Consider the following 27,410-nt stretch of genomic DNA (forward strand, 5'->3'; position numbering starts at 1 on the left):
GAGTTATCATCTGAAAACCAACGGATCGACCAACCGACCAAGCTCACTCCTATATACCACCCCCCCCCCCACCCCATCCCACCCCAAAACTTCGTTTTGTGGGATAGAACAACTTGTCTATTTCCACATGTATCTGAACATGGCAAATATATGCAACTGTTCAAAAATGTATATCAAAATAGAGGAGAACCTGAACTGTAAAGTATCTCAAAGACACATTTAATTCGGTCAAACAAAAGCCTTAATTCATTACCATACTATTTCATCACATCAATTCCAACAACTGTTTACAAGTACTGTAAGGCTAATACAAGTATTGGTTTTCAGCTACATCTATTTCATATCTGAATCTAACCTTTAGTATCTAAAATTCACTGAATCATAAAGTTTCCAGTTTTCTTCAGTAGTCGCACTTTCAACTGGAATTGTTTTGCTCATTGTTTGCTTTAATAAACTCCTTTATTACCTTGTCAACATTCTCAGGAGGTCCATACTCATAATCAGGTTGAAGAATTTTCATTAATGTCAAAATACTTCTTCTCAATTCATCAAGCTCCCTGGTCTTCACTAGTAATTGCTGCCTCTGTTCCGTTGGGCACAGCTTCAACAGTTCCACTTCATTAGGACTTGCAAATTTTACCACAGTTGGAACAGTTTGAGATGCTTTATGCTGGAATACTTTTTTCTCATCAGTTTCATTTGGTAATGTTCCATTTAAAACTTGATCCATCTCAGTTAACATTCTCTCCAATTCTCCTTCCTCTGGCTTTTTGTCAGGATCTGCTTCCATTTCAGTGTATCCATTGTCAATACCAGCTAGTTCCTCATTTGGAACGTTACCAACCTGGCCAGATGTCATAGAATCATCAACACTGTTTGTGGCAGGATTGGCATTGTTCAAATTGGAATTGGCATTGTCAAAATTTAAAGCAGTTTTGCATGTTGCTGACTTTGTCCCTGTTTGAGCTGGGCTGGAAACTTCTACACAAACTGTAGGTACATTATTACTGAGACCAGGTGTACCGTTACAAAATGGTGACTGATCAGATTCAGCATAACCAGTGCTTGAAATGGTATAACTTCTACTTTGAAGTGGAGTATTGCCATTGCTAAATGAATCTGAACAGTTACCAGTAACATTTAAACCTGAATTTATCTCGTTAGAAGATGAAGCTGAAAGTGTAGTATGTATAGCCAAAGGTGTAGAACTAGAACTACGAGCTGAATTTGTACCACTTGTGCTTTCAACACTTCTCTTTGAAACAGTTCTCGGCGAAGACTTTGTGCCAGTTCTTGGCTTTGGAAATGTTTTCTTCGGTGAATTCCTCTTAGCAGGACTTCTTTCAAAATTTAAACCACCAAAAGACATAGTTGTTACAGGGTGATTTCCATTTTCTGATGTTCTTTGTCTAGTTATTCTGTCATCACTTCCATCTCTGTCTGGATATTTTCGCTTCCCAGGGGAAACTTCTGTGTTACTGTATATAATACAAAATTGTAAAAAAAATAAATACTGAACCATATTGCTAAAAGGTTTAAGACTTGATCATCATAATTCTTTAAGTTGTTTTTCTGTCAGAACAAATAATTTTGTTCGGTATTATTTTTAACTTTTAAAGTTTGGTCAAAATCCCCCCAGTAGTTTCTGAGGAGATGTGATAATGAGAAATTGTTAACGGACAGACGGAAGGACGACGGACCACGGAAGCAGAGTGATTTGAATAGCCCACCGTCCGATGATAGTGGGCTAAAAAAGATTGTTATCAATTTATCACATATATGTTATGGTAAACAAGGGCTCTGGCAGCCCCTAATAACAGTCAAGTGAAAAAGATTAAATAAATTTGAGAAAGCCTGATAAGGATGCTACAGGCCAAGTTTAGTGATGATCCATCAAGCAATACATGAGGAGAACTTGACCTGAATTTTGCACTGAAGTGCAAATGTACCAAAAATGAGCTAAATCCACCCATTGTTTCATTTGTAATCATGAACACACCAATGCACACACCAACATTGTGACTCCATTATACCACTTCCTTAATTTTGTTAAGTAGATATGATTATTAGGCAGAAAATCTTCATGTATCTTATTTTAGAAGGCATAAACAAGAGGGTCATGATGACCCTATATTGCTCACCTGTTAAACTTGGCCTTGGAATCATCAAAATAAATATTTTTACTAAGTTTCATGGAGATAAGGCCATAAATATGGCCTCTAGGGAGTTAATAAGCTTTTCCTTTCATCTGAACTGGTGACCTAGTTTTTGGCTCTATATGACCCAGTTGGAATCATCAAGATGAGAATTCTGACCAAGTTTCATGAAGATAGGGACATAAATGTGGCCTCTAGGTGTTAACAAGCCTTTCCTTTGAGTTGACCTCATGACTAGTTTTTGACCCCACACGACCCAGTTTCGAACTTGGCCAATAGATCATCAAGATAAACTTTCTGTGCAAGTTTGTATCATATCAAAGCATAACTGAAACCTCTATATGGCTGAAAGGGCCAAAATAGATGCTGGTTTTCGAAAGGAACCGAGATCTTATGTGTGTAAGTGTGGTTAAAATTGAATGTAAAATGTCACTTCTATCACTTCTATCGTGTTCACAAGGTAAAAAATAACAAATTTAGGCTCTTTTAGGGGTCAATCAGGGGCTGTAACTTTGGAACCTATGACTGGATCTGACAGATGATTGCAAAATGAGGTCTCTATTGTGTTCACAAGAAATTGTGGAAGGACGACGGACAGACGTAGGGCAATCACAAAAGCTTGCCTTGTCAATACTTGACAGGTGAGCTAAAAACACACATTGTCAGGTGTTTAAAGTCAGTGCTATGAAATTCTACTTAATAAGTTTATGTCATGCATTTTTCATCAGAAGATGTCACTAATTTATTGGTTATTACAGCTGAAAAAGACATACATTACAGATGGAGTGAGCATGTAGTATTGTTCTAGCCCTTATCAAACACAACTGGTGTTTATTTGGCTGTATATTGGGTTGTTTCTTTGTTTGTTTTGGGTTTAACGCTGTTCTTCAACAGTATTTCAGTTATATAACCGCGGGCAGTTAACCTAACCAGTTTTCCTGCATTCTGTACCAGTACAAACCTGTTCTCCGCAAGTAATTGCCAACTTCCCCACATGAATCATAGGTGGAGGACTAATGATTTCAGACACAATGTCGTTTATCAAATAGTCAAGGAGACCATATGCCCCGCGAGAGGATCAAACTCACGACTCCGCGATCCGTAGACCAACGCTCTACCTACTGAGCTAAGCGGGCGGGACGTATATTAGGTTGTTAAATATATATTCCTTTTTCAGTCAAGAATAATCAATGACAGACATACACCTCAATGACTTAAGGCATGTCAAACTTGATGTGTGCATTAGTCTGGCTAGAAACCCCAGTTAACTGGTGGATAGGGCAAAACAGAATAATAACTCAGTTAAAAACCAGTATAAGAAACAAAACACATGTAAATGAAGCAGATTTGCACATTTTAAGCACTTCTGTGTTCAATGTTATGCCTTCTATGGACTGACCCTATTTTCATTAAACTTGTATTTAAAATGCAATACAGATTTTATGACTTTTTGGCACAGCAAAACAGTGCTATACAAACTGGAGACCTCTCTTACTGTGATAAAGTCCTATCATAATACTGATACTTTTAATTTAACATGCAACTTTGATGAAATGGGGAAGAGGAAAGCTCTCCTTACTCATTCAATATTTGAGAAGAAATATACATTTCTGAAGACTTACTCTAACGAATTATTCAATGGCTCAAACCAACTCGTTGCTAAACCCTCAGAACTTTCATCCCCCTGCGAAGCTTGCAATCCCTTTATGGCTTCCTAAAATATAAAACAAATCCACTCAACCTTAATTCATTTTGAAAATTTAGGAATTTACTGAAGACAAAACTAGATGCTTACACTTTTTATATATACCAGTTTTTATTTACAATAAAATCAGATACCATAAAATCATTAGTATTCATGTAGGATTAATTTTTATGGATATCATTGTTAGGCTAATTTACATTTATGAATTAAATCTGCACACATATAAATAAAACTCAAATTGCGTAAGAGAAGAAGAAGAAGAAAACTCAAATCCATTTCTTCTTCTAAAGTTAATATCCACAAAATTATTTCCCTATATGAAACAGCCATTTCTGCTTAGTGAACGAAACTTCAAGCCCATGAAAATGAATTATTTTGCAGTAGATTCTAATAAGTGACAAAGAAATACTTGGTTTTTTTTTCTAAACTGGGCACAAATCTACAAAAAATATTTTAAAATGTTTACTATGAAAATGCTTTTCCAAAATCTAGTGGAAGTCCAGCCTAGAAGTTTATATGTTTAATTTCTACATGTACTTTCTTAACTTATAGTAGTATGTACACCTTGGAAGACCATGGTCGTTTCAGATACCAATATATTTCAAACATGCAACCTTTGATATTTAAAGAAGAAACAGAATGTTTAACAAGAGGGCCATGAAGGCCCTGTATCGCTCCCCTGACCTATTGACTTAAAGATCATAAAGATTAACATTCTGACCAAGTTTCATTAAGATATGGTCATAAATGTGGCCTTTAAAGTGTTAACTAGCTTTTCCTTTGATTTGACCCGGTGGCCTAGTTTTTGAACCCACATGACCCAGACTTGAACTTGACCTAAAGATCGTCAATATTAACATTCTGACTTAAGTTTCATGAAGATACAGTCATAAATGTGACCTCTAGAGTGTTAACAAGCTTTTCCTTTGATTTGACCTAGTGACATAGTTTTTCATCCCACCTGAAACAGATTAGAATTTGACCTAAAGATCATCAAGACTAACATTCTGACCAAGTTTCATTAAGATATGGCTATAAATGTGGCCTCTAGAGTGTTAACTACCTTTTCCTTTGATTTGACCAAGTGACCTAGTTTTTGACCCTACATGAACCAATATATAATCAGTCCAAGATTTTATTGAGGGTAACATTCTGACCAAGTTACATGAAGATTTGGCAAAAATTGTGACCTCTAGAGTATTAACAAGCTTTTCCTTTGATTTGACCTGGTGACCTAGTTTTTGAACCCAGATGACTGAATATGGAACTCGTCCAAGATTTTATTGAAGGTAACATTCTGACCAACTTTCATTAAGATTGGGCCAAAATTGTGACCTTGAAAGTGTTAATAACAAGCTTTTCCTTTGAGTTGAACTGGTGACCTAGTTTTTGACCCCAGATGACCCAATATCAATCTCGTCCAAGATGTTATTAAGGGTAACATTCTGACCAAGTTTCATTAAGATTGGGCCAACATTATGACCTCTGGAGTGTTAACAAGCTTTTCCTTTGATTTGACCTGGTGACCTAGTTTTTGACCCCAGATGACCTAATATCGAACTCGTCCAAGATTTTATTGAGGGAACATTCTGACCAAGTTTCATTAAGATTGGGCCAAAATTGTGACCTGTAGAGTGTTAAAAAGCTTTTCTTTTGATTGACCTGGTGACCTAGTTTTTGATCCTACATGACCCAATATCGAACTTGTCCAAGATTTCATTGAGGGTAACATTCTGACCAAGTTTCATTAAGACTGGGCCAACATTATGACCTCTAGAGTGTAAACAGTCAAATTGTTGATGATGGACACAGGGCGATCACAAAAGCTCACCTTTGACCACTTCATTTTCAGGTAAGCTAAACAAGAGGGTCATGATGACCCTGAATCGCTCACCTGAGTATACTGAACCACATGTTTCAAATGGCAAACTGATGCTAAAATATTAGAAAGTAGATCAGTTACTAAGGTCACATTTATGGTCACTGAAAGACAGTTTAAAGATTGGTGTGCAAAACTGTACATGTCATCCAAATTTCAAGGCTGGATCTTAAACTAGAGTGGTCACAAGCAAAAGTTTATGCACGGACACAGGGACGATGTAGACCTAGTGAACTTGACCTAATATCATTCAGACCAACTTTCATACAGATCCCATGACTAGAGAGGTCACAAGGTTTTTCTATTATTTGACCTACTGATCTTGTTTCTGACGGCACGTGACCCAGTTTCGAATTTGAACTAGATATCATCAAAGTGAACATTCTGACCAATTTTCATGAAGATCCATTGAAAAGTATGGACTCTAGAGAGGTCACAAGGGTTTTCTATTTTTAGACCTACTGATCTAGGTTTTGACCGCATGTGACCCAGTTTCAAAACTGACCTAGATATCATCAAGGAGAACATTCTGACCAATTTTCATGAAGATCCATTGAAAAATATGGCCTCTAGGGAGGTCACAATGTTTTTCTATTTTTAGACCTATTGACTTAGTTTTTGGTCGCAGTTGACCCAGTTTCAAACTTGACCTAGATATCATTTAGATGAATATTCAGACCAGATTCCATACATATCCCATGATAAATATCGCCCCTAGAGAGGTCACAAGGTTTTTCTATTATTTTACCTAATGACCTAGTTCTTGATGGCACGTGACCAGTTTCGAATTTGAACTAGATATCATCAAGGTGAACATTCTGACCAATTTTCATGAAGATCCATTGAAAAGTATGGCCTCTAGGGAGGTTACAAGGTTTTTCTATTTTTAGACCCACTGACCTAGTTTTTGACCGCACGTAACCCAGTTTTAATTTCGAACTAGATATTATCAAGGTGAACATTCAGACCAATTTTCATGAAGATCCATTGAAAAATATGGCCTCTAGGGAGGTCACAAGAATTTTCTATTTTTAGACCTACTGACCTAGTTTTGGACCGCACATGACCCAGTTTCAAACTTGACCTAGATATCATCAAGATGAACATTCTAACCAACTTTCATAAAGATCCAAGAAAAAATGTGACCTCTAGAGTGGTCACAAGCAAAAGTTTATGCACGCACGGACGACGACGGACGACAGACACTGCGCGATCACAAAAGCTCACCTTGTCACTTTGTGACAGGTGTGCTAAAAAGAAATGAAAAAAAAAAATGGGTTGGGTGGTGTGACAAGGTGAAGGTATAAAACTTCACATGCTGATAATAAATATTGATGGAAAATTAAAAAAGAAAACAAAATTGTTTTGGGGGTGCATGATCGAGGTGGTGGGGGAGTGTGGTGGGTTGAGGGTACAACTTTGCATGTTGATAAATATTCATGGAAGGTTTAAGGTAAGAAAAAATATGAAAAAAAAAATTGTGGTGGCTGGGAGTGGGAGGGGAGTGACCAGGGCGGTGGGGGTGACTGGGTGTGGGTACACAACTTCACATGTTAACTAGAGCTGATTTGAGAAAAGCGAATGTCTCCAACAACTGCCTAATCATCTAAAGAGCAAGTCTGTCTTTATATATTGTTTTACTCACTACAGTTCAAGGGCCAGAACTCTAAAATGCCTGGACTGATTTGGCTCATTATCAAACTTGGCGGAGGTCTTATGGTCAAACACAATTTGTTCAAGTTTGGTGAAGATTGGATGAGAAATGTTCGACACAGAGTGAGGACAAGAGCAAAAAAACCAATTTTCGGTAATTCAAGGGCCGTAACTATAAAATACCTGGACCAATTTGGCTAGTTATCAATATTGCCGCAGTCTTATGGTCAAACACATTTTGTTCAAGTCTGGTGAAGATCGGATGAGAAATGTTCGACTTAGAGTGCAGACATGAGCAAAAAGGCCAATTTTCGTTAATTCAAGGGCCGTAACTCCAAAAAACCGATTAGGCTAGTTATCGAACTTGGCTGAGGTCTTATGGTCAAACACATTTTGGTCAAGTTTAGTGAAAAAAGAAGATCGGATGAGAAATGTTATACTGTAAAACACTTTAAATTCGCGAGATGTTTATTTCGTGAATTTGTCCCGATTTTTTGGCATTTTATTATTTCGCGAAATCTTAAATTCGCGATGTTAAAATCGTAATTTTAAATTCGCGAATGTGAATCTGGAAGAAACCGGAAGTACGACTGCATTCGGTTACTTTCTGCAATTATGGTACCTGTATGACGTCACTGTTAAAAGTTTATTCTCCGGTCCGCTAGTGCGTGTTACGCTCTTTATTGATAGCAGATTAATGCCTTTAATATCTGATATGTGCTCACTGTTGTATAGTCGTTAATAAATTGTTCCTTTCTTTTGTTATTACGTAGCTTTAATATCCGTAACATTTACAAGTGTTAGAAGTATCAGACTGGGTTTGAAACCGGCTATAATCGCAATGTAATTAAGTGCCAGTGAGCTCATGGACGATGGAAGAAAAAGGTTCAAAATAGGTAAAATAAATAAGTTTAAACTAAAAAATATCATGGCTCGACTGGGACTCCATATTTACAATGAACGCTTGATCTTTGAACATTTATTATGCACAATCATTGCAAACTTTTAACAAATTGGTAAACAATGGTACATTTTGTATAATAATTATCTTCGTCTTTTGAAAAGGGAAACTGTTTCGTTAGGCGTGAAAAATAATTGCGTGTATGTATGCCAATTTCAAAGTGTACATGAAAGCGTGTTTTGAGGAGTTTTATGCTAACGAAATCGCCGTCCAGTTAAAGGATAGTAACATTGACTCTGTAAATGTTGATTTGCGTTTGTCCACTGTGAAACCACTGCATGTTAAATGGCTTGTTAAAACCATGCAGAAAAATGAGAATGACACTGATATGGTACAGCGTGGCTGGATTCAGGCTGGAATTCACGTCACAGCTTAATTTAGAATTACTAGTACTTAGTACATGTACTATAGTATTGTAATGGAAGATAACTTTGTTTGAGCGGTCATGTACAGTAACACCGTTAGTTTCTTCCCTTGTGCTGATCGATACATCAGCGAATTTCGGATAAACACGAACAGGTAAAGCTATTTTTCGCGGTCACTTTGAATTCGCAAGTACCTAACCTCGCGAATATTAGCGAAAATTAAATTCTCGCGAATAAAAGGTGTTTTACAGTACTTAGAGTGCGAACAAGAGTGAAAAGGCAGATTTTTGGTAATTCAAGGGCCATAACTCTAATATGCCTAGACTGATTTGGCTAGTTATTGAACCTGGTCGAGGTCTTATGGTCAAACACATTTTGTTCAAGTTTGGTGAAGATCAAATGAAAAATGTTCGACTTATAGAGTGTGGACAAGCTTTGTGACAGACACACAGACTGGAGTAAATCAATATGTCTCCCACACCCCTGTGTGGTGGGAGACATAATGATAAATGTTCATGGAATAGAATGAAAGAATTTAGTTTAAAGAAATTCCACCAATTAGTTAGTTTGTTATGTACAAAATATGTGGATTTTTAAACAATTAAAGGGCAATAACTCTGAAATTACTAAAGAGATCCTGACGAAATTGTGTGTGTACTACCACATTATGGTGATTTAAGTCAAATATGTCACAAATTATGAAGCAGAAATTGCCATATTTATAGTACGATAAATAGTTAACACTAGAAACTATTAAGGGCCATAACTCTAGTGTTATTTGGGCAATCTGACTGAAACTTGATGGGACACATTTCTCTAAAATGACGAACATGTATATGAAGTTTTATTTAAATACTCAGAACCACTTCCTAGATATAGCTCCGGACAGACGGACAACGCCATAACTATAACCCTCCGGCTTTGGCGGATGGTTATAAAGGCTTCACCATTGAAAAAGCATTCTCTACCCATAAAAAGAACATAAATTCTAAGCACTAAATGGATGTCAGTTTGGCACCAATGTCCCAATCCCAGTTATTTAGCTGAAACAGCTGACATAGTTTTAGTAAGTAACTCATTTCTTACAGATGTTACATATTAAAATGCAATATTGCTTTGACCCAGGCAAAAGAACGCAACAGAACCTCGGTCTCTGTGCAAGATACCTATCTACCAAGTACCATGTTTGAGGGAAAGTTTTATGTTTCATTCCTAAAATTACTAACCGAAAATGTTTTTTTTCTATTTTTAGTTAGAAAGACTGTCAAAGACCTTGATCAAAGCAACACAAAAGCAACTGAATTCTAAACTCCATGAAGCTACCTATTATACAAAGTTCAGACTCAATTTTCTCATTCCTAACCAATTACTTCGCGATATATGACCATTTTGTGTCGATCTGCCGTAAAACCCAACTCACTCACTCACTCACTCACTCACTCACTCCTAACCAAATTACTAATTGGAACCCATTTTTGTACATTTTTTCTATAAAATAGCCTTTACCCAAGCTACCCAAAATGCAAACAAACCTACTGGTCTCTACTAAAGCTTCCTGACTACAAGGTTTGATCTACTTACCTCATTCCTAATTGAAGTTATTCTGAGAAAACCATTTTTCTATTTTTAGTAACAATGATCTTGACCTTAAACAAAGCAACCCGAAATACAACTAAAACCAAGGCCTCTAAGCAAGCTTCATAAAAATTCCAAGTCTGGTTGCAATAACTTATTCCTTAGTGTAATTATACAGAAACAATTTTCTATTTTCAATAATAGCGGCCTTGACCTTGACTGAAGTGACCAGTCACAATATTCCATAGCAAAAAATGGACCTACACCATTTGCAAGGAAATACACCATGTAATAAACATTATATAAGTAATAAGGAGCATATTTCCTTTGTCCATCAATTTCGCTGATATTTGCAGGGCCATATTTCCCAATAACAGTTAACATTATTACCATGTTTTACCACGAATGAAATTCTTCAAACCATATCTGATACAAAACTCCTAACAGATAGAAAAGAGAATTAAAACACTGTTTATGTTTGTCTGTGTTGGGTTTAACATCACGCTGACACATTATAGGTCATATAGCAACTTCCAGCTTTGATGGTGGAGGGAGACCTCAGGTGCCCCTCTATGCATTATTTCATCACAGGCAAGCACCTGGGTAGAACCACTGAACTTCTGTTACTCAATTCAATTCTTGACTGAGATGATTTAACCCATCAGGCTGTAACTGATGTTTATAAGAAGTCCAAACGTAACCATGCCAAGTAATAGCAGGCTCAGAGTATGACTGTAGGTTAGTAGAGACTAAATATTGAGAAAATAAATTCACTTACTGCACAATTAGGATCCAACTGCAGGGCTTTCTCGTATGCCCTGACTGCCTCTGTATTGTCATTCATGTAATTCAACAACACATTGCCTCTATGTAAATAACCTTTAACTGAAATTGAAAGTAACAAACACATGTCACTGGTAATACTGACTAAAAAAATGCACTGGAAAACACACTTTATTGAACAAGACAACTGATCAATTTAATCAATTGTTTATTCCTCACAAATTTTTTAAAGAAAAAGTTTAGCTAAGTTCAGTGATACTGTTACTGATGATAAACCTGAACAGATGATAAAGTCGACCACCTTTGAAATATTCGATTGCAATCGGTTATTTATAAAATTGAACACACCATCTAATAGTATCCACTTACAACACCAACTGGTGTAAACAAAAACAAAATTGGTAAATATTCTGTATAAATAAATAACTTACATAAATTTGTATAAAAAATATTTATCCAAAATTACTGGGGAAGAGGGTGTTTTTTGCGCATGCTCACTGTCGAAAAATGAAGGCCTGACATTTGGTAACTTTTCATTACTTGATCAGGAATGACTGTTGCAGCTTTTTGGGGAAAGTTTCAATATAATAATACCAAGAAAATTTTGTAAATGACAAAGTGTTCGAATCTATCATCAGTCAACGTTCATACAGTCCCCTTTTTACATACCCCTTTCAGGGCCTCACTTCATGTGAGTTTGTTTACTAAATATAAATTTGAATTATGTAAAGTTTTCATCAAAGGTTAAGCTTTATTTTGATACCGACCGTTGATTACAATTTGCAGAAATAAAAAAGTTACAGGTAAAAAACCTCATTTTCTGTTCGGGTTTATCATCAGTACCAGTATACAAGGAAAATAAGTGATGTGCACTATAACTAATTAATGGCTGACATAGTAAGCGTAAAACATATCGAGGGATTTTGTGCATATTTGACTATATTTTGCAATGATTATAAGGATCTTACATGTCTGACTGTGTAAGACAGGTTTTCTTTTACTGTAGGACAGCGCGGAATGAGACACCAAGTGTAGTCCTCGGCATTGGAAAAACATCTGTCATTCACAGGCAGTTGCAATGATTATAAGGATCTTACATGTCTGACTGTGTAAGACAGGGTTTTCTTTTACTGTAGGACAGCGCGGAATGAGACACCAAAGTGTAGTCCTCAGCATTGGAAAAACATCTGTCATTCACAGGCAGTTGCAATGATTATAAGGATCTTACATGTCTGACTGTGTAAGACAGGGTTTTCTTTTACTGTAGGACAGCGCGGAATGAGACACCAAGTGTAGTCCTCAGCATTGGAAAAACATCTGTCATTCACAGGCAGACTATAATAGTCCATCACTGGTTGAAGATGCAGGTGGGAATATCTGATTTGAATGTAACATTTACCTAAGAGCCTGATACTGTAAATCATTTAATTTCGTGGGCATGAAATTTTGTGGTTTTGGTAAAAATGGCAATTTCATGGGGATATGAATTCGTGGATTTCAACTTCTGAACATTAAATGAATGGGAATTTTACTTGTTCGTTGGGAATTAAATTTTGTGGATTGACACAACCACGAAATCCACGAAAATTAATCCCCAATGAATATTAATGATTTCACAGCATTCCCATCTGCATGTATAACCAGTGGTATATTATTTTTCTTGCATAATGTATTTTAAAAATTATAGACTAAATAAAGTGAAACAAAATACTTTCTTTGTAGCACTCTTTCTTATTGTAGTGTATTTAAACAAAGCAGAGAAATGAACGTCTATACACAAAAGTGATGTCATGATGTTTGAATGATGCAAAACAACAAAGTTCCGGTTTAGATTTGTCAGTTGTAGCGTAACGTTTTGCTTTTTATGTCACACAATTTATTTTGAATCAAGAAATATACTAAATTGAATGAAGAGCAACTATCAAGGTATTTGATTTTTATCGCATTTTACATAAAAATATATAATTTATGCACAAATTTTTAGTTGTCATTAATAGCATGAGATTCATCTGGCACAGGGGATGCCAGATGGGTTTTGCTGGAATGGGTTAAATCATCAAAAATGCCAGTCCAGTGTTCAAGAAATATAATACTATTTAACTTGCCTATCAGATTAAAAACAGAACACAATTATAAATAAATCTGGGTATTTCCTAACATTATGTATATAGATTACAACATAATTATGTGGTAAGTAATATAGTGACGTCAAAAATATGCAACCTATCCTTAACTGTCTGTATGACACAGAGTGTGCCCCAACTGGTACATTCGTCACAAATAAGGGGCAGTAATTCAAATGTTTGCAGTCTTAAGGGGGTATAGCCTCAACAAACATTTTATATAAAGGATTCATCATTCTAGGCTATATGATTTTTTAGCTAAGAGCATAAAAAAATCCACTATTTTGACTATTGCAAGGGCCTAACTCTGTAATTAGCATTAAAATCTCAAGAAAAATTTCAAATGTGCAAGGTCACATCATGATAAAGACTTTAGCAAGGTTTCATGAATTTACATCAAGTACTTTTTGAGCTAGACAAGTCCTTCAGTGAAAATGTGCATTTTTGACTATGTAAGGGGCCATAACTTTGGAAATAGGGGGTGGAGCCAGACAAAAAAATAGAAGGTGCGTAAGCTAATATCATGATAAGTCCCACACAAGTTTTCATCAATTCATATCAAATACCTTTTGAGCAAGACATGTCACAAGGGGCAAAAGTGCGTTTTTGACTATTTCAGGAACCCTAACTGTGGAAATAGGGGATGGAGCCAGATGGAAAAATAGGAGGTGTGCAATTTCTATCATGATAAAGACTCATGCAAGGTTTCATCGATTTATATGAAATACTTTTTGAGCTAGGCACATCACAAGGTTAAAATGTGCATTTTTGACAATTTCAGGGGCATAATAATAGGGGGCGGAGCAAGAGGAAAAGTAGAAGGAGCACAAGTAAATATCATTATTAAAGACTCATACAAGGTTTCATCAATTTATATCAAATATTTTTTGAGTTAGGCGCATTACAAGGTGAAATTGTGCATTTTTACGATTTCAGGGGCCATAACTATGGAAATAGGGGGGGTGGAGCCAGACGAAAAATAGGAGGTGCACAAGTTCATATCATGATAAAGACTCATGCAAGGTTTCATCTATTTGTAGATGAAACAACTTTCCAGCTTTGATGATGGAGGAAGATCCGAGGTGCCCTTCTGTGCATTATTTCATTACAAGCAGGCACCAGGGTAGAACCATCCACTATTTGTAAGCCAGCTCGATGGCTTCCTCACATGAAGAATGTAACACCGTGAGAGAGGCTCACTGAGTCAGCGACCTTAACCACTTAGCAACAGAAGCTCCTGAAAGGCAAGAAATTATGACACTAAACTTACTAAAATTTGGATCTATATGGAGACAATCATCACAGGCTGCCAATGCTCTATTGAACTCTTGCAGTTTTGAATAACAAGCAGCTCTATTGCTGTGAAGTTTGGCATCTTTTGGATTCCTTTTGACTGCCTCTTCGTAATGTTTCAGTGCTTCACTGTATTTCCCTGATGACAAAAAAAAACAACACAAAAGTCTTCTGTTGAAAAAGGCACTGTTCCTTCAACTATACATTAATTTGCAGCCTTTAAGTGACTTGTTCATATTACTTCAAAGTGTCTTAGAATATTTTTTTTTAAAGATTATATTTCACCTTTTTGAGATGGTTCTGAAGTTATGAATAAACCATTACTTCATAAAGGTTTTTACCAACATTCAGAGTAGACTTTTCACATTTGTATTTCTCCATATGTAAATGAGGAAATTAAAATGTTTCACCTCATAAAGGATTTGCTTAAAATCCCCATAATTAAGTTGATATGGAGTTAAAGAAACTGATATCCATATTTATCTCTATATAAAGCTGGTAACACAGGAATGAACTATGTAAGGGCAGAGTTTCATTTTCTCAATCTAATTTTTTGTGAATAATGTATAAAAAAACCTTGGCTCAAATTCACCAACATCTTAAGTCTGAGATTTAGACTTTGATACTCAAACAAGAGTGCCAGAATGTTGTAATATATGCCCGCAGCAAATTTCTTTACTCTAGCACCTGTATTTGCAAATGGAATTTTAATTTTGTGGTTGTTTAGTAATTATTGTAATTATTTTGTTTTTCTAAATCCACATAAAAACTCCTTACCAGGAAGAGATACCTTAAAATACACCTAAAATTTGAAAGTAACATCTATGTTGTACCACAGAAAAGTGGTCTTGGTTTTTCCCTACGGTAATTTACAAAAAAAAGTTACAATATAAGTTATTTATAGTAACAACTAAGATCTTAACAAAACAAGAGGACCATGATGGTCCTGAATCGCTCACCTTTCCCCACATGACCCAGTGTTGAACTGAGTATGACGTCGTTATTTCTAAGTTTTGACAAAGTGACCTAGTTTTTCAGCACATGTGACATAGATATCATCAAGATAAAAAATTCTGACCAATTTTCATGAAGATCCATTGAAAAATATGGCCTCTAGAGAGGTCACAAGGTTTTTCTATTATTTGACCTAATGACCTAGTTTTTGAAGGCACGTGACCCACTTTTAAACTTGACCTAGATATCATCAAGGTGAACATTCTCACCAATTTTCATGAAGATCTCGTGAAAAATATGGCCTCTAGAGAGGTCACAAGGTTTTTCTTTTTTTCGACCTACTGACCTAGTTTTTGACGGCACATGACCCAGTTACGAACCTGACCTAGATATCATCAAGCTGAATTGTCTCACCAATTTTCATGAAGATCCATAGAGAAATATGGCCTCTAGAGAGGTCACAAGGTTTTTCTATTTTTAGACCTACTGACCTAGTTTTTGACCCCACGTGACCCAGTCTCAAACCTGACCTAGATATCATCAAGATGAACCTTCTGACCAATATTCATGAAGATCTCATGAAAAATATGGCCTCTAGAGAGGTCACAAGGTTTTTCTATTTTTAGATCTACTGACCTAGTTTTTAACCCCACGTGAACCAGTTTCGAACTTGATTTAGATATCATCAAGGTTAACATTCTGACCAATTTTCATGAAGATCCATTGAAAAATATGGCCTCTAGAGAGGTCACAAGGTTTTTCTATTTTTAGACCTAATGACCTAGTTTTTGACCGCACGTGACCCAGTTTCGAACTTGACCTAGATATCATCAAGGTGAACATTCTGACCAATTTTCATGAAGATCCATTGAGAAATGTGGCCTCTAGAGAGGTCACAAGGTTTTTCTATTTTTAGACCTACTGACCTAGTTTTTGATCCCACATGACCCAGTATCGAACCTGACCTAGATATCATCAAGGTGAACATTCTGACCAATATTCATGAAGATCTCATGAAAAATATGGCCTCTAGAGAGGTCACAAGGTTTTTCTATTTTTAGATCTACTGAGCTAGTTTTTACCCCCACGTGACCCAGTTTCGAACTTGACCTAGATATCATCAAGCTGAACATTCTGACCAATTTTCATGAAGATCCATTGAGAAATATGGCCTCTAGAGAGGTCACAAGGTTTTTCTATTTTTAGACCTAATGACCTAGTTTTTGACCCCACGTGACCCAGTTTCAAACTTGACCTAGATATCATCAAGGTGAACATTCTGACCAATATTCATGAAGATCTCATGAAAAATATGGCCTCTAAAGAGGTCACAAGGTTTTTCTATTTTTAGACCTACTGACCTAGTTTTTGACCCCACGTGACCCAGTTTCGAACTTGACCTAGATATCATCAAGGTGAACATTCTGACCAATATTCATGAAGATCTCATGAAAAATATGGCCTCTAGAGAGGTCACAAGGTTTTTCTATTTTTAGACCTACTGACCTAGTTTTTGACCCCACGTGACCCAGTTTCGAACTTGACCTAGATATCATCAAGGTGAACATTCTGACCAATTTTCATGAAGATCTTGTGAAATATATGGCCTCTAGAGAGGTCACAAGGTTTTTCTACTTTTATAACCTACTGACCTAGTTTTTGATGGCACGTGACCCAGTTTCGAACTTGATCTAGATATCATCAAGGTGAACATTCTGACCAATTTTCATAAAGATCCCATTAAAATTGTGACCTCCAGAGTGGTCACAAGCAAAAGTTTACGGACGGACGCACGGACTGACGACGGACGACGGACGCCGCGCGATCACAAAAGCTCACCTTGTCACTTTGTGACAGGTGAGCTAAAAAAAAAAAATTGCAAGTCCACACAAACATCCTACCCACGTAGAGATTGGTCAAAATACACCTCAAAATTGGATGTAACATGCATGTTGTACTACAGGAAAGTGGTCTCGATTTTTCCCTACCACTAGTAATGAAAAAGTTACAATCTAAGCTATTTATAGTAACAACAAAGGGAAGTTATTCTAAAGCAGGGACCTGCGCAAGACACTTCATCTCATGATGGTGTACAATTGTGCCAAGTTCATCAAAATCCCTCCATGCATGAAGAAGAAATGCTTCGGACAGTCATTTTTGTATCTGACCTTTGGCCTCTAAGTGTGACCTTGACCTTAGACCTAGGGACCTGGTTCTTGCGCAGGACACTCCATCTCATGGTTGTGAACATTTGTGCCAAGTTATATCAAAATCCCTCCATGCATGAAGAAGAAATGCTCCGGACAATGTTTTCATTCTTGTATCCTTTGACCTTAGACCTAGGGACCTGGTTCTTGCGCAGGACACTCCATCTCATGATGGTAAACAATTGTGCCAAGTTTCTTAAAAATCCCTCCATGCATGAAGAAGATATGCTCCAGACAATGTAATTCTTGATTTGACCTTTGACATCTAAGTGTGACCTTGACCTTAGACCAAGGGACCTGGTTCTTGCGCATGACACTCCCTCTCATAATGGTGAACAACTGTGCCAAGTTTCATCAAAATCCCTCCATGCATGAAGAAGATATGCTCCGGATAAAGTCTGTGGACGCCGGGGCGTTCCCATAATATGTCCCCATATAAAAAATTGAATTGTTTTAACTTCCTTTGAGCTAAGAATACTTAGCATTTTAAAGTGCAGATTTAAACCTTGATAAATATGGGTCCTGTATCTCCAAATTGTTTATTTAACCCATTTCTTTCGAAACAGACCTTTCTCCAGTAAAATAAAAGGAATTATTTTGTTGTAAAATTGAAAACAAACATTTTTTCTTGGTTTTCCTCATTATATTTCTACTTCCACTTTAGTTACCTTGCTTAAATAATGCATTTCCCTTTGCTCTCTCTTCAGTAGCAAGATCTGGGTTAATGTAGTCAAGTGCTTTCTTCTGTTTTTCTAAAGCTTTCCTCTGTTTTTCAACCTAAAATTCAAATGTCATCTGGATATTTAAGTATAATACTATAGTAATTCATGACTAAGTATGCTCAGAATTTGTGGATGCTTTCAGTCTACACTGATACAACTCTATACAGATGTGGTCTGAGGGAATGGCTACTATATAATAAGGTAAGTTAAAGAGATTGAAAGTTCCATGTACTTAAAATTTTAATTAGTTCAAATGGTGTAATAGTAGTGATATATGGCCAACTTGTTACGCGGAATAAGGTCAGTAATTCGGTCGAAAATGTGCTTCCGTGGTGTAGTCGAAAGAAGTCCATAATAAATAGATCCTAATTTTCCCATTTTCTGCGCAAATTCGTGTAGAACGAGTGCTTTAATCACACTTTTTCGCTACTAGAATACATTCTGCATGAAATGAGACGGTTTTCATGTTCATACAACCCACATGGCAAGTTTTGCAGATCGAAACCGGAAGTAGGTGTTTATTGCACGGAGAAGAGCAAATATGCGCCATTTTTAGGGTAGCAGACCACAACTGACTGGCATTTCACTAGGAACTATTCAACCCCCTATTTTCTTTTCATTTTTTCGTTAATTTGTGATAGAACTTTCATGAAAAATTGGTGCAGGAAAAAGTGATGTTCTCTAAAGATACGTAAAGACGACATGAAGTTGTCATTTTTTATATGAAACAAAGAAGGATTTGAATTACTGACCTTTAACCTATAAGAGCTGAAATAAGACTATTCTCGAAACACATCGTAATTAGTCTTTATAGCCATAAATCGGTTGTATATGATATAAAAGAGTGTTTCCAATGCAAAATAATAATGAAATTTGAAAAATTTTGAATTTTGACCTTATTTTATGTACATGCGTCTATTTCAGCAGCGATTTCTGGGATTTAAAAGCCAATACTTTGTCTCCAGAATGTCAGAAAATGCACAAAATGCATCCTTCTGGGTCTTATTCATGACGGAATGAATGATATTTCAGAATCCCAGTGAAAAATGATGCAAAAAAGTGAAACTTGTACCCAAATATACAATAAAAGGTCCATAAGGCCAAAAATTAGCCCTGTAAATGGGTAGGGGGTGGCTTCTATTAAATGTCTATATTTCTCCAAAATCTCGAAATTTCACAATGAAACTTGGCAATATGTTTGGTATTACATCTTTCTTGGAAATAGAGATGAAAATGGTGTGAAATTTGATAAGAAACATTTTTTATAGGAATAAGGTCAGTAATTCGGTCGAAAATGTGCTTCCGTGGTGTAGTCGAAAGAAGTCCATAATAAATAGATCCTAATTTTCCCATTTTCTGCGCAAATTCGTGTAGAACGAGTGCTTTAATCACACTTTTTCGCTACTAGAATACATTCTGCTTGAAATGAGACGGTTTTCATGTTCATACAACCCACATGGCAAGTTTTGCAGATCGAAACCGGAAGTAGGTGTTTATTGCGCGGAGGAGAGCAAATATGCGCCATTTTTAGGGTAGCAGACCAGAACTGACTGGCATTTCACTAGGAACTATTCAACCCCCTATTTTCTTTTCATTTTTTCGTTAATTTGTGATAGAACTTTCATGAAAAATTGGTGCAGGAAAAAGTGATGTTCTCTAAAGATACGTAAAGACGACATGAAGTTGTCATTTTTTATATGAAACAAAGAAGGATTTGAATTACTGACCTTTAACCTTTAAGGCTATTAATTTATTTTGGTGAATAAAGTGTTAATAAATCCCTCGTGAAACTTTTTTGATTTTACAGTATTAAGAAGTTTGAGGCCTCACTCCATGGCTCCTAAGATGGCAAAGACTACCATTGCTACAAATATGAATCCTACTAACGGTGTATGATTTTTACCAAATTTGGTAAAATACATGTAGTTTTGGGGATAAATTCCTGTAAAAAGGACTTTTAACTAATAAGGAGCAGCTCCCCCTACCCACATTCTTTGCTCCCAAGATGGTCAGGGCTATCATTGCATAATTCTTAATCACCATCTGTAATCCATATTTGTATTCCACAAAGAAACTCTAGGAATAATGATTTTTTCCACAACCAATTTTGAAAGAATTCCATCCAACAGTTCAGTACAAGAAAGTGTTGTTTGAATGAAAACCCATATTACTCTTAAGGGACTAGCTTCTGATATTAGCCTTTATTTAATTTCTTACCCCTACCACTAGAAGATATTTCAAAATTTTATTTGGTTGAATTCCATTAAATACTTGCAGAGACAATGTTGTGTCAAGGAAATGACTATATACACATTAAATTCCATACCTCTAGTTTTTAGACCAAACACTACAAGACGGACAAGGAGGGATCATCTGTACAATATGCATAGAAGCAGAATTACAATTGTCTGAATGAATACTACTGTCATAGCCATAATTTGAACGATTCTGAATCCCCACTTCTAGTGCATTTTGAATTCCATCAAGTTGGAGAAAAAATCCTTTATAAGAAATTTTGATGGATGTCACATGATTCTAATCATTTACCCTAAGACACTGTAGACATTCAAAAATATTTATAATCTTATTTTTTTAATTTAAGCCCAAATACATAAATGTGAGTGCTGATTTTCTTCCTTTCATGTAACTAAGCATTATCCTTACATATTAACAGTGTTGTAAGTATCTGTCAAATAAATGAAAATAAGGTTTTTTTTCAATATATAATAAAAATTGCTGAATATTAAACACATTGTTTACATATCTGATGGAGAAAATGAACTGTCTTGTTTGTTTTTTCTTTTCTTTTTTTTTCTTTTTTTTTGTGACAATTTTTCTCTATTTTCCTGTTGTTGTACTAGTTGCATCGAGGCTACAATGGAACAGGGAGTTTACAAGCCATTTTTTCATTATGGACATTTTGTAAGCTACCTTCACTAAGTAAAGATTTTATGATCATCATCATCATTTTCATCCTCATCATTGTTGTTGTAGTCTTTCTAAACCTCTTATCTGTCAGCTTGTTTGTATCTATTCATTTTTCATCTGAACATTTCATTTACTTTACCTGTTTCTTAAGTGTCTCCTCCTTTTTTAAGGCTTCTTCTTTAGCTGCTTTTAATGCTTCTTCCTTCCTCTTAGCTTCTTCTGCTACTGCCTTTAAGGCTTCTTCCTTCTCTCTTGCAGTTTTTAAGGCCTCTTCCTTCTGTTTGGCTTCCTCTGCTGCTGTTTCTTTTGCTGCATTTAGAGCTTCCTCTTTCTCCCTCGCTTTCCTTTCCTGAAAGTTAGCAAATTCTTCAATTAATGCAAAACAGAATCAATTAAATTTGAACTGAAGGTACTTGATTGCATTTTAGAGTGCTTTTATATTCGATATGTTTATGCAGTTGATGAAGACAATTACGAGCCTCTTATGAACAGCAAAACTGGTGCCAGCACTGCAAGAGGGCAATAAAAAGAAGCCCCCTTTTTGTATGCTCTTATCTTCCTTAGAGGTAGTCAAGCTAACCATATTGAAATTGCCATGAAAGTTGTACCAACACTAGACTTAAAGAAATCTTTGAAACATTTTTAAGGAAATTACAGGCAAAGTTTGGAGATAATCCACTCATGGTGTAATGAGAAAAATATGTAATTTTCCATTCTTTCTAGTCTTAAGACTAGCTTGCACAGGGGCAATGTAACTTCATAACAATGTAGCTTCTTTCATAGATGACAAGAAACACTAAAGGTAGAGCTGCTTAAAAATAAAATCTTGACAGGATGACAAAATTTATGTCCAAGTTCCCATCCAAATTGTACACAGCATATTTTGCATTATGATGGCAGTATGTTCTGACATGTAAAATGACTAAAACTTTGTCAGTATTATTACTTTTTACTGGAGCACATCTGTAAACCTATAAAAAATTAAATTAATACTACCTCTTCCAGCTTTTCCTGGCGCTTCTTCTCTGCCCTGAAGAGTAAAGTTATTATTATTTTCATGTTATTATAAATCAAACATAAATTAATACAAAGCAAAACTTTCAAAATAAAAGCCCAATTACAAAACCTGCACCTACAGTCACTCCATGAAAGGAATGCTAAAGGTGTGTGTAATCTGGAAACATTTAGTCTAACAGATTCTGAGAAACATGTTTAACAAATGGGCATAATTATGATTTGAGCTGTGCCATGAGAAAACCAACATAGTGGCTTTGCAACCAGCATGGATCCAGACCAGCCTGCGCATCCGCGCAGTCGTGTCAGGATCCATACTGTTCGCTTTCAAAGCCTATTGGAATTAGAGAAACTGTCAGTGAATAGCATGGATCCATGCTGGTCACAAACCCACTATGTTGATTTTCCAATGGAGCGGCTCATTTGTCAAAGCTTCTAATCAATCTAAACAGTTGATCGAACATACTGATATACTGCCGTTTGACTGTAGCCTAATACAGGTAGACACATTCAGAGTTCTATCTATAAATCTAAATTAAGCCAGAAATGAAGTCTGTTCTATGAGAGTGCAAACGAGGGTGGGGTTATGGGGTCAGTAATGTGGACAGGAAGGAGACAAAAGAACAATAAGCCACAATATCAAGCAATACAAGGAAGTGTCAGTAATTGGGTTTTTATCTAATTTTTTTCTCCATATCCTTTTAAATAATGTCAAATGACAAGGAAAATTTTTATTTTCGAAGGTAAATTTCTAAATATCCCATTAGAGGAATAAATTTCAATTAATTGCAGTCATGTCATGATGTGGTATCATCTTAATTCATTATTAGCAAGTATTTTGCTTCGATGTTCCTTGAATTTTCTATTTGGCTGGTCAATCATAGTACATCATTCAGAGGTTTTTCTCAGTATTATGACACAAGGAGAGATGTGGTGGGGTCTAATAAATTTTATGTTTTACACCATACTTCTTTAGCACCAAAAAAAGCCTATTTCAGGAAATGGACAGTTAGGGTTTTTTATTACCTGCCTTTTTCTGAATTTTCATTTTTTTTGCATTTAAATTTGAGTCAATTTTGCCCAAAGTCACACACACTCCTTCAGCCAAAAAAGTCACACTAGGGGTAATTTTGGATGTTTGGTTTTGTTTTTTTTTTAAAGGGGGGGGGGGGGGGGGGGGGGGGGCGGGGATGCATTTACCGATAAATGAGGGTTCAATATTCTGGAAACTTATTTTGCCTATCCTTGGAGTAAATTTTGTTCAGGCATCTAAAGACGGATGATTCTAACATTTATGTATATTGTATTTCTTTGTATTCCTTACTTCATTTACAACAATTTTTTTCCCATCAGAACTTACTTCTTTTTCTGCACTGTTTTTGTGTAAGTTGGTTTTGGCTGTACTTTCTCTTCATCTTCTCCCTCTAACTCTTCAGGTATCTCACAACGGCTGAAATTTGTCAATACTGTAAATGATATACACAATACAACATCTAATAAAATCTTTGGGATATAATGCAACAAAAACTGTCAAGGAGACAGGGCACTGGAGTGATAAATGCACTCTTGATGTAGATGGTATGTTGGACAACAGTTTAATTTTGAGTTAAATCTCCATTATCTGAGTAACAACTGAGACAGAGTGGAAGTAATAACAAGAGGGTCATGATGACCCTGAATCGCTCACCTTAGTAACATGTTTCAAATGGCAAACTGACGCTAAAATATTAGAAAGTAGGTCAGTAGGTCACATTCATGGTCACTGAAAGACAATTTTAAGATTGGTGTGCAAAATTGTACATTTCATCCAAATTTCAAGGCTGTATCTTGAAAAACAACAAAGTAGGTCAGTGGGTCAAGGTCACAGTCAAGTGATCCCTAATCGCTTGAGTTATCAGGTAATTATAATTAAACAGTCTAGGAAATATGACCTGATAATTTTTAAGTCATTTTTCCTATATAACTCATAATTATAACATGTGACCCACAGGGCAGGGCCTCTTTTCACCTCTGGGGGGCATAATTTGAACAAACTTGTTAAAGATCCACCAGGCAATGTTACAAACCAAATATCAAATGCCTCGGCCTTGAACTTTCAGACAAGAAGATCTTTAATTTTCTTCCTAAATAAGTATATGTTAAACTCGGTACCCCCAAGGCAGGGCCTCTTTTCACCCTAAATCTATACTTTGAACAATTTCGGTAGAGAAACACTAGGAAAGGCAACATACTTATTATCAAAAGCCTAGGCCTTGCAGTTTCAAGCAAGAAGATTTTTAAAGTTTTTTTCCTATATAAGTCTATGTAAAACATGAGACCCTGGGGCAGGGCCTCTTTTCAACCCAGGGGCATAATTTGAATAATTTTAGTAGATGACCACAAGGCAATGCTACATACAAAATATCAAAGGCCTAGGTCATGTGGTTTTAGACAAGAAGATTTTTAAAGTTTTTTACTATATAAGTCTATGTAAAACTTGCGACCCCCAGGGCGGGGCCTCTTTTTTCCCCAGGGGCACAATTTGAACAATCTTGATAGAGGACCATAAGATGATGTCACATGCCAAATATCAAGGCTCTATGCCTTGCGGTTTTGGACAAGAAGATTTTTTAAGTTTTTCATTTTGGTTGCCATGGCAACCAGAGTTCTGCATAGAATTGAATTCTTTGTATGATTTTGAAAGGGGACCACCCAAGGATCATTCCTGTGAAGTTTGGTGTAACTCTGCCCAGTGGTTTTCAAGAAGAAGATTTTTTTAGAAAATGTTGAAGGAAGGACGACGGACGACGGACACTGAGCGGTCACAAAAGCTCACCATGAGCCTTTGGCTCAGACGAGCAAAAAAAACTAGGGATGCTTTTGAGAAAAGTGCATGTCTCCCACAACTGCTTTGTTTGTCTGGATGGGCAACACAATTGGATCCAATCATGGCCTAGACGATTGGATCCAATCAGTAATTCAAGGGCCATAATTCAAAAGTGCCTCGGCAGATTTGGCTAGTTATCGAACTTGGCCGAGGTCTTATGGTCAAACACATTTTGTTCAAGTTTGGTGAAGATCGGATGAGAAATGTTCGACTTAAAGTGCAGACAAGCTTTGTGACAGACAGACAGACAGACACACACACAGAGGAGTAAATCAATATGTCTCCCACAGCACTGTGTGGTGGGAGACATAATTAACTAAAATTTCCTGGTATAAATGGGATATAAATTAATTCATGAAATATATCTGCCAGAGTAATGTACCTTGTGTCGTATTGGTGATGATGTGGAACAATTATTCAAAGTTTGAATCAAATCCATCTAGTAATAACCAAGATAAAGTGCATCACAACTTTAACCTGACACTTTAGCTAATTATGGGGTATAATTCATGAAATACTGGCGCTACAGTTATGGGTCTTAAGTCATATGATGTGGGTGATGATGTGGAAGAACTGTTTTAAGAATGAATCAAATACGTTTAGTAACAAAGAAAAAGAGTGAAAGTGCATAAAAACTTCTTGAAAAAAATCCAAGTTCCAGTAAAGAAGAGCATAATTCATGAAACATATAGGCTGGAGTTATGGACCTTCTGTCATAAGATGTTGGTGATGATATATGACAACTATTTTAAGTATATATCATAATATTATCCATTCAGTAAAAACAGAAATAGATTTAAAGTGCATCACAACTTTAAAGGGCAAGAAATGCCTGACATTAAGTTAATTTTGTATGAAAGCCATCCCCAAGCCCTTCATAACGCTGAAAGAATTTTTAAAATCGGACCACTACTGAAAAAGATATGGCACTTTGAAATTTAAGAAAATGGCTGCTCATGGAGGCAGCCATATTAGTGTGTTTATGACGTCATTTACACACTGCTGAATTCTTTATTCAGCAAATAACCTTTTAAATAGATTAATTTCATATGTTTCTTGAGTGTAAGATGTTAAAAATGTTAATTTCTTTCATTTAGTGGAAAGTAGAGAAAGTAGAGAAATATTCTTTAGAAAGTAAATAAAGTCAAATTGACTATCTTTAATAAATTGCATTGTTGTTGCAGAAAAAAATGGCCACCATTTTGATCAAATAGTTTTAAAAATGCTCTTAACTAATGTTTTAAGCAGATTTTGAAAATTCTTTCACTTCTTTCAATGATTAAAGAAATCCTAGCAGACGGAAATAACATACAAACAACATTGCCTTTCCCTTTAACATGAAATAACCAGTCAAAAGGCAGTAAAATATGAAAGAGGAACAGGCCTTACCATATAGAATGTGCATGAAGATGTGGAACAACAATTTTAAGTTTAAATCCATCAAGTAATAACAACAATAAAGGGAAAGTGTACTAAAATCTAACCAAAGTGCAATGTGGATGCTTCGACAAGTAGGATATCTCTCCATATAATTTTATATACTGAAAAGTCAAGCTGAAAAGTTCTCATTTTTTATAAGTAGACATTTTACTTGAATGAAAACCTCTGAAATTGAAGTGCCTTCTTATCTTCAATTTTCTTCCAAAATTTAAAAGTACTAACATGCTTTTTAGAAGCTGCAAATATTGGTAAGAAATGACATAGATATATATTCTTAGATACAAACATATATGATTAACATAGATACTGTAAAGTTTGAAATCAAGTTTGTTATCGTAAGTCAGCAGTTTGAAAGGCAGATGAATTGCGCCTCAATAAGACAATATGTGTGATGATTTTATGATAATATTCAGTTCTAAACCTTCTATAGCAAACTTACTTGAAGAGTGGATCTGGGTTATTTTTGCAGTACCATTTCTCTGGAAGTTTATCCATATCAAAGTCACCTGGCAGTCGTCTAAAACTCATACAGTTGTCACACTGAACCCAATTCCACGATTCCTCTGGTCTGTAACACGAAAAATGACACATGAAAATTTGTTACAGACATGGAAATTGTTACCCCCATAGACACTGTTACAGACATGAAAATTGTTACACCCACAGAAACTGTTACAGACATGGAAATTTTTACACCCATACATGGAAATTGTTACACCCATAGAAACTGTTACAGACATGAAAATCGTTACACCCATAGAAACTGTTACAGACATGGTATACAAC

General features: G+C 35.9%; 2 protein-coding genes across 2 annotated transcripts in view; both read right to left on the bottom strand.

Annotated features, from left to right (window-relative positions):
- The window catches only part of LOC123552897 (MORC family CW-type zinc finger protein 3-like), a 404,811-nt gene that overhangs the window by 323,385 nt on the left and 54,016 nt on the right, over positions 1-27,410 (bottom strand). The window lies entirely within an intron of this gene.
- Positions 206-27,186, bottom strand: LOC128556391 (sperm-associated antigen 1-like). The gene is made up of 9 exons (XM_053541370.1): positions 27,064-27,186; positions 23,679-23,768; positions 22,301-22,334; positions 21,444-21,653; positions 18,323-18,431; positions 14,471-14,632; positions 11,073-11,179; positions 3,779-3,870; positions 206-1,478 (listed from the first exon to the last, which is right to left on the bottom strand). The coding sequence occupies exons 1-9, from the start codon at positions 27,150-27,152 to the stop codon at positions 416-418; spliced, it is 1,956 nt and encodes a 651-aa protein (XP_053397345.1). The 5' UTR covers positions 27,153-27,186; the 3' UTR covers positions 206-415.

This window comes from Mercenaria mercenaria, chromosome 4 (genome assembly GCF_021730395.1).
Source record: "Mercenaria mercenaria strain notata chromosome 4, MADL_Memer_1, whole genome shotgun sequence".
Classification (NCBI taxonomy): domain Eukaryota; kingdom Metazoa; phylum Mollusca; class Bivalvia; order Venerida; family Veneridae; genus Mercenaria; species Mercenaria mercenaria.